At 38.2% G+C, this 13,735-nt stretch overlaps 1 protein-coding gene across 3 annotated transcripts in view; it reads left to right on the forward strand.

Annotated features, from left to right (window-relative positions):
• The window catches only part of ttc21b (tetratricopeptide repeat domain 21B), a 68,356-nt gene that overhangs the window by 39,840 nt on the left and 14,781 nt on the right, over nucleotides 1-13,735 (forward strand). For all 3 annotated transcript variants that reach the window (XM_080199183.1, XM_080199184.1, XM_080199185.1), the window contains 8 exons: nucleotides 318-475; nucleotides 1,940-2,164; nucleotides 3,008-3,246; nucleotides 6,253-6,325; nucleotides 6,857-6,967; nucleotides 9,059-9,197; nucleotides 9,891-9,997; nucleotides 12,412-12,600. In XM_080199183.1, the coding sequence (XP_080055309.1) occupies nucleotides 318-475; nucleotides 1,940-2,164; nucleotides 3,008-3,246; nucleotides 6,253-6,325; nucleotides 6,857-6,967; nucleotides 9,059-9,197; nucleotides 9,891-9,997; nucleotides 12,412-12,600 (1,241 nt within the window). The remainder of the gene's footprint in view (nucleotides 1-317; nucleotides 476-1,939; nucleotides 2,165-3,007; nucleotides 3,247-6,252; nucleotides 6,326-6,856; nucleotides 6,968-9,058; nucleotides 9,198-9,890; nucleotides 9,998-12,411; nucleotides 12,601-13,735) is intronic.

A 13,735-nucleotide genomic window follows, 5' to 3' on the forward strand; every position in this document is an offset into this window, starting at 1 on the left:
GTAAAGAGAATATTGTATTGCAAGGGAAGTGAGTGATTGGTTGACAAGTGCGCTCTGTTTGGTAGATGTGTTGCCATGGAGAATGCATCAGTTAACAGATGACTTGACAATTAACTGCCAAGCTTAGTTGACTTTCAAACTAGGCAAAAAGTATCCTTTTTCAGCAATACTCAAGCTCTGATTGACCAAATGACTATTTGTAAAAATTCTGGAATTACTTGCACAATAGTTTTACCTAGTTCAGAATTAAGTACTAAAATATTACAGCATGAGCTGGATTAAAACTTTCACTTTTGTTGTTTTTTCTCATTTAAAAGGTGATGTTGATGCTGCCCAAAACAATCTACAACATTGCTTAGAACAGAATCCTTCATATGCAGATGCTCACCTCCTGATGGCTCAGGTTTACCTGTCCCAAGAAAATTTTAAACTCTGCTCACATTCTCTGGAATTGTGTTTGAGTTATAATTTTGAGGTAAATTTGATAGAGTTTACTAAATAATGTTTATAATATTTTTAAATTTAGATAGTACCAGTGCAGATTTTTAGTTTAAATTTAATTTTTTGTTTTCAATTCAATCTTCCTTTACTCCTAACACACATTGTGCACGTTAAAACTAATTTAGAGTCAATCTCTTTATTTTCCTAAATTTTACTGTATTTTTACTAAATTCTATGAGTTAAATTTTCCACTCATTCAATATGACAGTTTACTCCATCATGACAGGATCATTGACCGTCACAGGGCTGACAGTCCTGCGCAATCTGCTGTGCAAACCTCAGAGGCATACTATAGCGCTATGTGATCATACTGATTAAAATTAGGAGAAAGTAAAGATGATAAATTTTGTTTGAAAAGCAGTGCCGAAGCCTATATGATTTATTGAATTGATCTCTTGCCATTTAAATTTGAAGAGCCATTCTGCTGCTAGCCAAACCTACTTAATGGACAGGATCTTAAGCCTACAATGGGGAGCTTTCAGGTGTCTGGGTGCTGAAATTTGTACTGCCAGCCAACATGCTGGTTTGCCAACACCATCCTGTCCCTGGACCATTTTATAGGTGATCGGAAGATGTGGGCAGAGGCCAACAACTTATCCACATTCTGCAGGTAGCCAATTAATAAGTATTAAAAGCTATTTAGTTTGAATTGTCAAAGGCTGACTGGAATTTTATATTTGGGCACCAAGTTCCTAGAGGCATTGGCAAGTAGGCCAGCTACCTTCCAGTGTCAGACTGGGGAGGGGGCAATACCCCAAGTTGCATTTGAGGCCTTCCCCACCAGCTTGGCCTTTTCTCTCTCTACAGTGGTGACGTGGCTGATGAGTCTATTTTTATTTAATGTTTTAGAAGTTGAAGACCGGGTTTTTTCGATTTGATGCACTCCCCCCTCCTCTCTTTTACCTGAAAAGATAACCTGCTGCTTTTCTTATGTTGACTGTTAGTGAGATGCTGCATTATTAATCAGATTTAGGAAAGCCATTAACCTTGCAAACTCGTGAAAAAGCCTGACTAAGCTTGACTTTCTTACCTCTGTTTTAGTAACTGCAACTTATTGCTTTCATATTTTGTTTTATTTATATGTTTTTGGAATGTAATCGTAACTGTTTCACACATAATAAGACTTTTGGTCCTTTCAGCCCACCACTGTCATTCATATTGACAAAGCTACATTTGTTCCATTGTCCTAAGGAGATAGTGTTACACCTTCCTTCTTAGACTGTTGTGGTTTTTATGGTGATGGTGGCCCGAATAATGGGGAATTGGGATGGGCAATAAATGCTGGCCTTACTAGCAATGCTCATACCATATGAACGAATGAAAAAAAGTCCATAGGTCAGTAGGTACACATAGTCTGAGTTTTAGCAGTAGAATAATAACCTGAAAACAGAAAAGCCTTGATTTTGTTCCTCTTATTTTAATGGTTTCCTAATTTCAGGTTCGTGAACATCCCCTGTATCATTTGATTAGAGCGCAAACTCAGAAGAAAATGGGTGATGTACAGGAAGCCATTAAGACCTTGAAGATAGCTACAGGTTTACCTGCAATGAGGAAAACTGGAAGTGCATCCAAATCAAAAAGCAAAAAAATTGAATTTAGTGCAACTGATCGCGTTTCAGTTTTTCTGGAACTAGCAGATGCTCACCGTATGAATGGGGAACAGGTAGTGCAAGAAGTTATGTTTCATCCCTTTTATTCATGCCTTTGTTACCTCCAGACTTTCCTATTCCACACCACCCCTAGTTGATCTGTACCCCCACCCCACTTTTACTGCCTGTGTCTTAATTAGCACCAATTTCAGTTCCCCTATCATTCCTGTGCATGCTGACTCACATTTACCCTGGTCAAGCAACTCCTTGATCTTAACATTCTTATCACTGTCTCAAATCCCTCCATGGCTTCACTTCTCCCTATTGCCAGCTCCACAACCCTCTGAAATATCTACACTTATAAAATCCTGCCCTTCTGAGCAGCCCAATTTTAGTTGCTTCATTATTGGTGGCCATGGCTTCATTTGCTTAGAGCCTACCCTACAGAAACCTTTCCCCCTTTAAGAATCCCTTAAAACATACCTCTTCGAATAAAGTTTTGCTCATCTGGCATAATATCTTCTTATGTGGCTCCCTGACCTGTGATCTGCCTTAATGTGTTTCATTATGTTGAAGGCACTGTAAGTTGTTATAGGAAATGCATTTCAACGTGAATAGTGATCTATAAATGCATGTCTTATAATGTGACTATTATTTATATTTCACCTATTTGTAATTCCTGCTTTGGTAAAATTGGTCTCATGGATACTAGAATATTAATAAAATTAATCTTTGTTATTTAAAAAAATTAAATATCTTTCACAAGCTTCACATTTACATAAAACTGCACAGATCATATTGAGATCCTACATCTTATGCATAACATGTATTTTGCATACAGCTAGCTATTTCACCAACATGATTGTGATATATAATGATTTTTCCATAACACTGGAAAAACTTTTGTTTTTCTATAGCATGAAGCTGCTAAAGTGATGCAAGATGCCATTAATGAATTCTCAGGTACCCCTGAAGAGTTACGTGTTACAATTGCCAATGCAGACCTTGCTGTTGTACGTGGGGATATCGAGTTGGCACTCAGTATGCTTCGAAATGTCACACCTGAACAACCTTATTTCATTCAAGCAAAAGAGAAGATGGCTGCCATCTACCTAAACCAGAGGAAAGATAAACAGTTATATGCAAGCTGCTACAGGTGACAGGCTTTTTCTTTGGATCATGCAACATCTTCCTTATTTATCTATAATAAACTAAAAGTTAAAAATTGCTTCAGCATTCTTTTGGTAGTTCATTTGTAAGTAACACTGAAGATGATGTTAATTGCACTGAGGTCATCTGGTTATATGGCAGCCCCACTGCAGTTGCCCATATTGGCTGCTAAAAGTTAGAAGTAGTGGCTTTTACTAAGCAGAGATGTAAAGCCAATCCAACTAAACTCCCAATCTCCCTTGCCTGACAAGGAATCACTTAAGACCCCCTCAGCTTTTGCTCTCTTCACATGTATCAGGGAAGTCTTATGATTAACCTTTGCCCATTGTGCAGGAAAACCAAACACTGAACATTATAATAGAAACAAAAAGTGCTGGATAAACTCAGCAGATCAGGAAGTATCTGTGGAGAAAGAAACAGAGTTGATGTTTTGAGTCTGTATGACTGCTTCAGAATTGCAGAGGGTTAGAAATGTAATGAATTATATAGTTTGAGAGGGGGTGGAGGAGGTGAGGCAGAATAGAAGGACAGAGATAGATCAAAGCTAATGGAAGATTGACAATAATGTTATGGACACAAGTCAAAGGGATTGTTAATGGTAGCTTCAAGGATTAAAGCAGTGCTTACAGTCATGTGAAGGTAAGATAGAAAAATGTGTCAACAGGAGACCAAAGATCAGTGCTGAGTGAAAGCTAAACTGAAAACAAGTAACAGATGGCTACATTGGAATGTGTTTGCATGGGAAAACCAAGGAATCAAAAGGGGGGCTAGCTGGGTGTGGGGAGTCAAGATGGAGGGAATTCACAGTCTAAAATTGTTGAACACAATGTTGAGTCCAGAAGATTGCAATGTGCCTTTAAGGTGTTATTCCTCCAGTTTGCATTGGGCATCACTGAAGCATTGAAACAGGCCTAGGACAGACATGTAGGCATGACAGAAAGATGCTAGCTGAAATGGCAAGTAACAGGAAGATTGGGGTCACGCTTGCTGACCGTAAAGCAATTTTCCAATTTGCATTTATCTATTATTCACCTCAATGAAAATGAGACTGCATTGGAAGCAGTGAACGCAGTAGGCTTAACCGAAGGAGGTATAAGTGAAATGCTACTTCACCTGAAAGGGGTATTTGGGCCTTGGGAGAGTGAGGCTGGAGGGGGTAAAGAGCAAATGTATCACCTTCTGCAATTGCATGTGAAGGTGCTGTGGGAAAGAGATGAAGGGTAGGGCAATGGAGGAGTGAATCAGGGCAATCATAGGGTTTGGTCCCTGCGGAATGTCGACAAGAGCTTAAGGGGAAGAAATGTTTAGTGCTGGAGCTGACAGTTGGTGGGTGAGTCCAGAACCAGGGGCTACAGTCTGAGGACTCAGGGTAGACCTTTTAGGACAGAGGTGACGAGACATTTCTTCACCCAAAGAGTGGTGAGCCTGTGGAATTCATTATCACAGGAAGTAGTTGATACCAAAACACTGAATGTATTCAAGAGGCAGCTGGAGATAGCGCTTGGGGTGAATGAGATCAAAGGTAATGGAGGGAAAGCAGGATTAGGCTACTGAGTTGAATGATCAACCATGATCGTTATGAATGGCAGAGCAGGCTCAAAAGGCCAAATGGCCTCCTCCTACTCCTGTGTTAAGTGGCGGAGGATGATTAGTTGAATGTGGAGGCTGGTGGAGTGAAAAGTGAGCACAAGAGAGACTCTGTCATGGTTCTGAGAGCAAGAGGAAGGGGTGAGAACTGAGGTGCGGGAGATGGGTCGGACATCGTTGAGTGCCCTGTCAGTGTGGGGAAACTTGGTTGAAGCATATCAAAAGCACTGTTTCTGAAGGTAGCATCATGAGAATAGATGCAGTGGGGGTGGACAAACTGGGAGAATGGGATGGAGTCCTTGCAGGGAGCAGGGCGTGAGGAGCTATAGTCGAGGTAGTCAGTGGGTTTGTAATGAATATTGGTGGTCTGTCTATCACCAGAAATGGAGACAGGGAAGCCAACGAAAGGAAGGGAAGTGTCCAAAATAGACCATATGAAGTTGAGAGAGGTGTGGAACTTGGAAGGAAAATTGATAAATTTTTCCAGGTCCAGGCATAAAGTGACACTGTTATAGTCATTGTTGTAACAGAGAAATAGTTGTGGAAGAGGGCCCAGACTCCAAATTTTCCACTCCAACTTGTCTCCTCCTCCTCTTTCTTCTCCTCTCCCTCCCTCCTTACCCCTCTCCTCCTCCCTCGGTCCCCTCCCCCCGCCCCCACCCATTTTTGTTTCCTTGGTTTGTCTCAATGCAAATACCACTGCCCCGGCAATGCCCCCACCCCAGAGAGCCATGTTACTTATTTATCAGTTTTTTTTCCATTGAGCACAGACCTTTATTCTCCTTTTAACACATTTTCCTATCCTTCACTCCCTCTCTAACTGTGTAATTAATTACAATTCTATCCCTATTCAGTTGTGAAGAAGTCATACAGATGAAAGGGATATAATTCTCCGGCCTTTCACTCCCTGCTATCGCTGCCAGAGAGGGCAGAGAATTTGGCATTCAGCCAAATCTCCTTTCACTGCAGCGGGGCAGGAGAATCCTGCTACTGTGAACAGCTGGAGAATCCCACCCAAAACATTAACTGTTTCTCTCTCCACAGATACTGCCAGGCCTGCTGAGTTTCAGATTTCCAGCATCCACATTACTTTGCTTTTATTTCATTGAATACCATAGTTCTTTCTTCACCCCAACTTCTTCCCTACCACATATTTCCTCTTTCCTTCTCTCTCCCTCCAAATATTTGTACCTGGCTTCCCACCTTCTAACCCTACTTGATTTGAATATTGCATTGGAATTGTCCCTTGTACAATGTCATGAGAGATTGTCTGATACTCATAAAATTTCATCTGAGGAATATTACCTTATTGTTGGATTTACACAATATAAAAATGAAGGTAAATTAAGTTAGACTGAATTTGATAAAACTAACATTTAAATATGATTTTATCTTTTGTTTATAGAGACTTGGTTGACAAACTTCCTGGACCTCACACCTATCTTTTGTTAGGTGATGCCTACATGAATATTCAAGAGGTGAAAAATGTTGTATTTTTACAACTAAATTTCTGTTGGTGTTGTCCAAGTTCAGTTGATGACTATAAATGTTATTTTCAGCAGATGGCACCATCATGCATACATATCTGTATATTTGCTATCAACTTTCCATTTTAAGTTTCCATGACAGCATTAATAGTGGAAGCTGATAATGTAGATTTATCAAGATAGGTAGTGTTGTCATGTGTTTTTTGTCTCCCATATTCAGATCAAAGAGATGAACTCGAAATTATAGTTTTTTTTCTTAATTTTAGTGCCATGCTTGCTTTTATGCAGAGATATTTGCAGCTCCACAGAGTACGAGAGGTTAAGTACTCCTATGAGAGTTTATTTGAAAGTTAATGAAATGTGTGCAGAATCTGAGGGTAGGTTAATGCGTCTACCAATTTATCCAAGTAGATAATCTCACACACATCCAACACAGTTTAATTTAACATTCTATTATAAATTAAATTGTCTTTTAATAGGAAGTATAATGCTGTGAAACTGACACTTTCTATTCCATTCCAGCCTGAAAAAGCCATTGATGTATATGAACAAGCTCTAAAGAAAAATCCAAGAGATGGAACTTTGGCCAGCAAGATTGGAAAAGCTCTTATTAAAACACATAATTACACAAAGGTTGGTTATCAGACATTTTTCTGTGTTAGACCAGAAGCTTCCTAATGGAATCCCTATTGTAGGCTGTGCTGCTTATAATTATTCTGTTCCTAATAGACAGTTGGTGTAAATTGTATAGAATAGTAAATTGCCTCCTGATCAAATTCTTATTCAATGAATGTTCATTTATTGACTGCTGTTTATATGGCATGGAAATCAGATTATTATAAATTAGTTTTTAAAAGGCAAATAATTACCTCACCTCCCCAAATGATTCAGCAGTTAAAATTATGCTATGAACTGCACAAACTACAAAGATAGCAGAATAATTCATACTTAATCTCTGTTTTGCCCTGATCTCAGTTCAGGTCGCACTAAGAGTGCTGCCGTTTGTCTCCATACTCTGGGACTAGGGAGGGGGGAAAAAGAGCTTTGTTTGCTTGATTAGTCTGGTATGTGTTTCCCATTCAAGTTCCTGTGTTCGCATATAGTTCGCAGAGCTATGACTGACTGCCTGCCTAAAACCTATTTAACTGGACAATCTGTGATTGCTTGTTGGTTTTGTTCCACCTATCATAAGGAGACAAGTTACATCAAGAGTAGAATGGACAAAGCAAGACCAGTAGTCTTCATTATCCAGCAGACAGCAAAAAAGGCACTGATGTCAAGGGAAAGCTTCTTGCTTTCTCCTTAGTCCTGACCCAGATTGCTGCTATTTTGCAGATTGGTTAGTCCACAGGTATACATCAACGGAAGGCATCTGAATTGTCTAATGACCTAGAGGAATCCCTCCCATCAGGATTCTGCAAAACCTAGCCTACTTAGCTATGACTCAGCCACTTCAGCACTGTTGTTGGCTGCTGCAAAGCCTTATGTAGAAGTGGGGACACAGCCAAGCAAATCCTGTCAACTGTGACTGCTGAGAGGCATTCCAAACATCTAGAATGCCCTCTGTTACTAGAACTATGTATCTTGAAGATAATCACCTCTTGAGTCAGCCTGCATGAAACAGTGGTGAGCGAGGTCATCACAACACAAGAAGGAGCTGCTCATGGTTGAAACCTAATGAGTCCCGCAATGAATGCATGTGGGTATTGGAGGAAAGTTGGATAGAATTTAGTTATGGTGTCTGCACAATTGAATAGCCCATAAGCATATATATAGTGTGTAAAATGCTTGTGGGCTTCTTTCAACATGAAAATCTGAAACTGGCATGCATTAGGTCTTCATTCCCAAGAAAATTGGTGGGGGTGGGGTGTAATAATACACACAATTTGTTGCTACAATACAGCTTTCAGTACTAGGGAAGGTGGTGGCATAATTGATATTGTCATAGATTAGTAATTCAGAGACCCAGAGTAATATCTGGGTACCCAGGTTCAAATCCCATTGAAGCAGGTGGTGAAATTTGAATTTTTTTAGAAGTCTGGAATTAGAAATCATACGAAGACCATGAAACCATTGTTGATTGTCACAAAACTCATTTGGTTCACTCGTGCCCTTTTAGTGAAGGAAATCTGCTATCCTTACTTGGCCTGGCCTACATGTGATTCCAAATCCACAGCAATGTGGTTGACTCTCAAATGCCCTTTGGAATGTGGCCAGTTTGGAATGGGAAATAAATGCTGGTCCAGTCTGTGATGCCCACATCCTGTGAATGAATAAAAAAGTCAAAGATATTTTGGATTGCTTATGACAATCATGACTCGATAGATAGCATTGTTACCCCTGAGTCACAAGGTTCTAAGTTCAGTCCCATGCCTGTGCTTAAGTACAAAACTCAAGGATGATACACCAGGATAGTCCTGAGGGAGTGCTGCACTGCAGAGGCACTATCTTTTGGATGAGACATTTAACTGAGGCGTGGTTGTAAAATATTCTGTAGCACTATTTCGAAGAAGAACAGGAGTTTTCACCAAATGTCCTTGCCCACATTTACCCCTAAATGAACATCACAAATAGTCCTTATCACTGCTGTGCACAAGTTAGCTGTCTCATTTCCTACATTACAACAGTGACTGCATTTCAAAAGTATTTCATTGACTGTAAGGATGTCTGGTGGTCATGAAAAGTGGATGTATTTCTTTCATTTTTTTTAATGTGTCCTCAAAGGCAATTAATTATTATGAAGCAGCAGTGAAGACTGGTCGGCAGAATTTCCTTCGTTATGACTTAGCTGAGCTCCTGATTAAGCTTCGACAGTATGAGAAGGCAGAGAAGGTGGTACTGCAGTCATTAGAACATGATTATGGTATGATTTTTATTATAAAGGGTGAATTCGTTTGCTTTTATTATTCAACTTCAGTAACAAAGGGAAATGATTTCAATATATCTAACTTCGTAAGTGGCACACAAAAAATTACTTTTAATATATAACAAAAATAACCCTTTGTTTACACAGGCAGGACAACCACATTGTACTACATCTACAATATTTATTTATTAAAAATATTTTAGTTGTTTTAGATTGGAGGTTTAGAGATTGGGTTGTTTTTAAATATCATGAAAATACAATTGAAAATTAGAAACATTTATGATTTCTTTTTATTTTTACCTTGAGAGTATAGCATTGCATATTGGCTACATCTTACAGAAACTGTCCCATTTTTAAATGAAAATGAAGATCATGCTGTTTCTATAACAGGAAGTTGATTTGTAATACTGATTTTTTTACCCAAGTTGCAAATCGAAAAGCTATCCCATAATTCAGCTAAAATGCTAAATTCACAATTAGGCTGTAATAACTAATAAGCGAATAAAACCTGTTATGTTCATGACATCTTTTTCATACCTAAGTAGATAGTGAAAGGAAAAGGGCATGAAGGGAAAAGGGATAAACAATGTTGAGTAAAATTTAGAAAACACACACTGCCTTTGTTAGTATGATTTATAAAAGAACAAAAAATATTGTTATATCATATTTTAGATCTTCAATCTTTTACAGTAAGTGACCTTCAAGTTTTGATGGACGATGCACGATATTTAATGCTTCTAGCAAAAATGTATAGTAAGAAGGAGAAGACTGAAGATGCCATCCTGGCATTGCAGAGGGTGAGTGTGAGGGTGAAGGTGGCATTTGCTTTTATTTGTTTGAGTATTGGAAATTAATTTAAGCTTTTAAAAGTTTCAGGTCTTCAAATAATGCCTGCAAAGTCGATAAATACAGTGAAATTAATCATCTAACCATGTGTATTTAATAGCATTATCTTCTTTTGCTCATATTAGAATGCATTACTTGAGTACATAAAGTCCTTGTACTAAAAGTAAATATATAAAAACAATTAAATTTACTTCTTTGCATCAACACTTTCTGGCCTTTTCATATTGTAATAGTTTCAGATACCATAGAATCATACAGGACAGAAGGAGACTAGTTGACTCACTGTGCCTGTTTTGGGGGAAGCTATCCATTTGTCTCACTCCCTCGTGCTTTCCTTATACTTTTCAAATCTATATCATGCACATTTGGAAGTAATTACTGAACCTGCTTTCACCACCAATCTTTCAGGCAGTGCATTCCAGATCACAGTAACTTGATGCAAAAAGTGATTATTCTTCACCTGCCCTCTGATCTGTTTGCAAACCATCTTACGTCTTCCAGCACTAACCCTCCTACCAGAGGGAACAGTTTTGCTTTATTTTTAACAAAATACTAAATGATTTTAAACAGCACTATCAAATCTAGCATGCTTAAAAATCATTTGTCAGATCTGACAAGTGTATAATGTAATCAAAAGTGACAAAAAATTGATTTAAGCAATCAAAGTTTACATTCATTTATATAACCTAGTTTTTACTTACTCATATTGTGGTACATGGTCAGTATTCATTTATTTTCTGTTCAGTCAGGAATTTCTCCATTTATTTTATAAATATAATTCAGTTCTGAATTTATGTGCTTGATAGCATTCATTCATATCATAACAGCTAAAGTAACCTCAGGTTTGAGTCATGTACTCTATTTATCATTTTCTGGTAGCAAAGTAAAGGTTTGGGACATTTAATGCTATAATTATCTTCACGAGTTTAAAAATATCTTCTGTTTTTCTTCTGCCATTTTTCTTAATTCATTTGTTTTTCTTCACTGTATCTTCACAGTTGATTTTCAAACTTGGTGCTATTGTTGAACTCTGTCCAGTGCCTCCTGTTTTTAAAGTAAAACAGTAAAAATTGGGAATTATGCTTCCATGTAGCTTTCCTTTCCAAAATTCCAAACCCTTAAATCTTTTCCAATAGTCTCCAGTGTAGTGCTTTGTCCAAGAATTGGAACATACACCATATATACTGTGTCCTGCTTCCGCACCCCATCCCAATTCATCGTACCTGTCACCTTCTCAAATAACTCGTTCATGACTGTCAAATGCAGGCTTCCTTTCTGAAAAATGTATTCACTGCTTCTGATTATTTTCTCTCTCAAATTTCTATAAAATCATCTGTAAAAAATCCAATTTTGTTTCCTCCCAAAGCTGTTAAATTGATTGGCCTGTATTCTCTTTGTTTCTATTTATGAAAATACTTGTGAATTGGCTGCTTTCTAGCCTTGTAGCACACATTGTACATACAATCTTGAAATGTAATTTCTGAGATCTCAATTATGACTTTTCCAATATCCCTCAAGGTCGATGTACCCTATCAGATCCTGGTATTTGTCTTCTTCTTAGCTTAATTAATTTTGAAAATAGTTTGTAAATTAAATCTCTCATCTCACTTTCAACCAATTCATAATTTACTGCCTCTCCATCATCATTCTGTTTTGCTGATATCCCTGAAAATTTCCCATTAGTCAGACATTGTACAGTGTTCCAGACCACTTTAACCTATTTCCCATTTTTAAAATATATCATAAACCCATCTGTAACAAGTAGTTAGCCTGAATGGAATTTAAATTGGTATTTCTCATATCCATATATTTTGTTTGGAATTTTTGCTATTCTAGATCTCAGTGGTATTTTGGAATTTTATTTGCCTCTGACTTTTTCTTACCCTGCAGTTCTGTAGGTTGTTACGTAAGTATGTTAGAGTACATGTGCCTTAATTTGGTTTTATAAATGTTATAGAAGCTAAAGAATCTCTCTTAAAACGTGAATACTTCTTAAGAATTGCAGGTCATTATTATTTGCACTTTCTTATTATTTCTTATTACTACATTTGTTCAACTTGCTCTGCTTGTCAGCATGCTTAATAAAATGATTTTGGAAAAATGGTGACCACTAAAAATCTGCTTGAAATTGCACTGATTTCCAAATGTAATAATATTCAAGTGAATTCATGTTTTCAGGAAGCTAAAGTTTAAAATCGTTTGTGTTTAAAAAAAAATGTTGTTTCACATCATAGGTTTGATAAGTCACATGCTAAGCAACTAAAATGTGAATGTTTTTGTGCATATTTAAAGAGTCACATGTATGTTCCAATTTTAATTTCTGCCATTTTAAAATCTGACAACTTCCTTTTTTTCGTTCTTGCAGGCACGGGAGGTCCAGGCCCAGGTGTTAAAACGAGTTCAACTAGAACAGACTGATGCAGTCCCTACTCAGAAGCAACTTGCAGCAGAGATATGTGCTGAAATAGCAAAGCATGCCACAGACCAGCGAGACTATGAAAAAGCAATTAAGTTCTACAAAGAGGCACTTGTCTATTATGAGAATGATCATAAGGTTAGTTATGCAGTTGCTAAGTTATTGTATGTGGTGACTTCAAAAAATTCTAAACTATGCCTTCATTTCACAAGGGAAAGATGTGTATGTTTGGATAGATATCCTGGAATGTGAAAATTGTGATATTGGACACTGCTTCAGAGAAACTTGGAAAGCTTGCATAAACATTGTTAAATATTCTACCTGATAATACTAAAATAAAGTACTACAAAGTCATTTTCAGTATATAAGAAGAACTGTGCCTGTGAAAGCATTCCATTTTTGTTTATTCCAGGGCAACACCACAAAGTGAAATAAAAACAGAAAATGCTGGATAAACACAACAGGTCTGGCAGCACCTGTGGAGGAAAAACGAGAATGAATGTTTCAAGTCCATATGACTCTGTTCAGAGTTAAAGAGTGGGAGGAATGTAATATATTTTATGCTTTTACAGAGGGGATGAAGCAGGTGGAGCAAAATAGGTGTCAACTATGAGAGGTTGCACAAAGATGTTTCAGGCACAAGACAGAGGAAGTATTATTGCAGTATTAAGGACTATAGAAGGTGCTGATAGTGGCAGGATACTCAGATAACATGATATGTTAATAGGAGAAAAAAAGTCAATGCCCACTGAAAACAAAGTTGTTGAGCTTATTGTTGAGTCCAGAAGACTGCAGTGTGCCTAATCGGAAGATAGGGGGTGGGATTCTGCGAGCATGCTTGCCTGAAAACCGGAGATTCCCACCCAACTTCAATGAACCTTTACATGGCACCACCTCCACCCCCCCGCCCAGCCCACAAGAATCCAAGTGACGGGTGGGATGGGAGAATTCCAGCTGAGGTATTGTTCCTCCAGTTTGTGTTGGGCTTCACTGGAACATTGCAGCAGGCCAAGGACAGACATGTAGGCATAGGGAGCAAGATGCTGAGTTGAAGTGGTAAGCAACAGGAAAGTTGGAGTCATGCTTGCGGACTGAGCGAAGTCAGTCAGATTGTGCTTAGTGTTCCTGATGTAGAGCAGACTATACTGAGAACAGTGAAAGCAGTAGTCAAAATTGAGAGAGGTGCAAGTGAAAAGTTGCTTTCCCTGAAGACATTATTTAGGGCCAGTGAGGAGGATGGAGGTAAAGGGGCAGGTGTTGTACTTACTGTAAT

This window comes from Carcharhinus amblyrhynchos, chromosome 11, assembly GCF_965287045.1.
Source record: "Carcharhinus amblyrhynchos chromosome 11, sCarAmb.v2.hapA, whole genome shotgun sequence".
NCBI classification, from domain to species: Eukaryota; Metazoa; Chordata; class Chondrichthyes; order Carcharhiniformes; family Carcharhinidae; genus Carcharhinus; species Carcharhinus amblyrhynchos.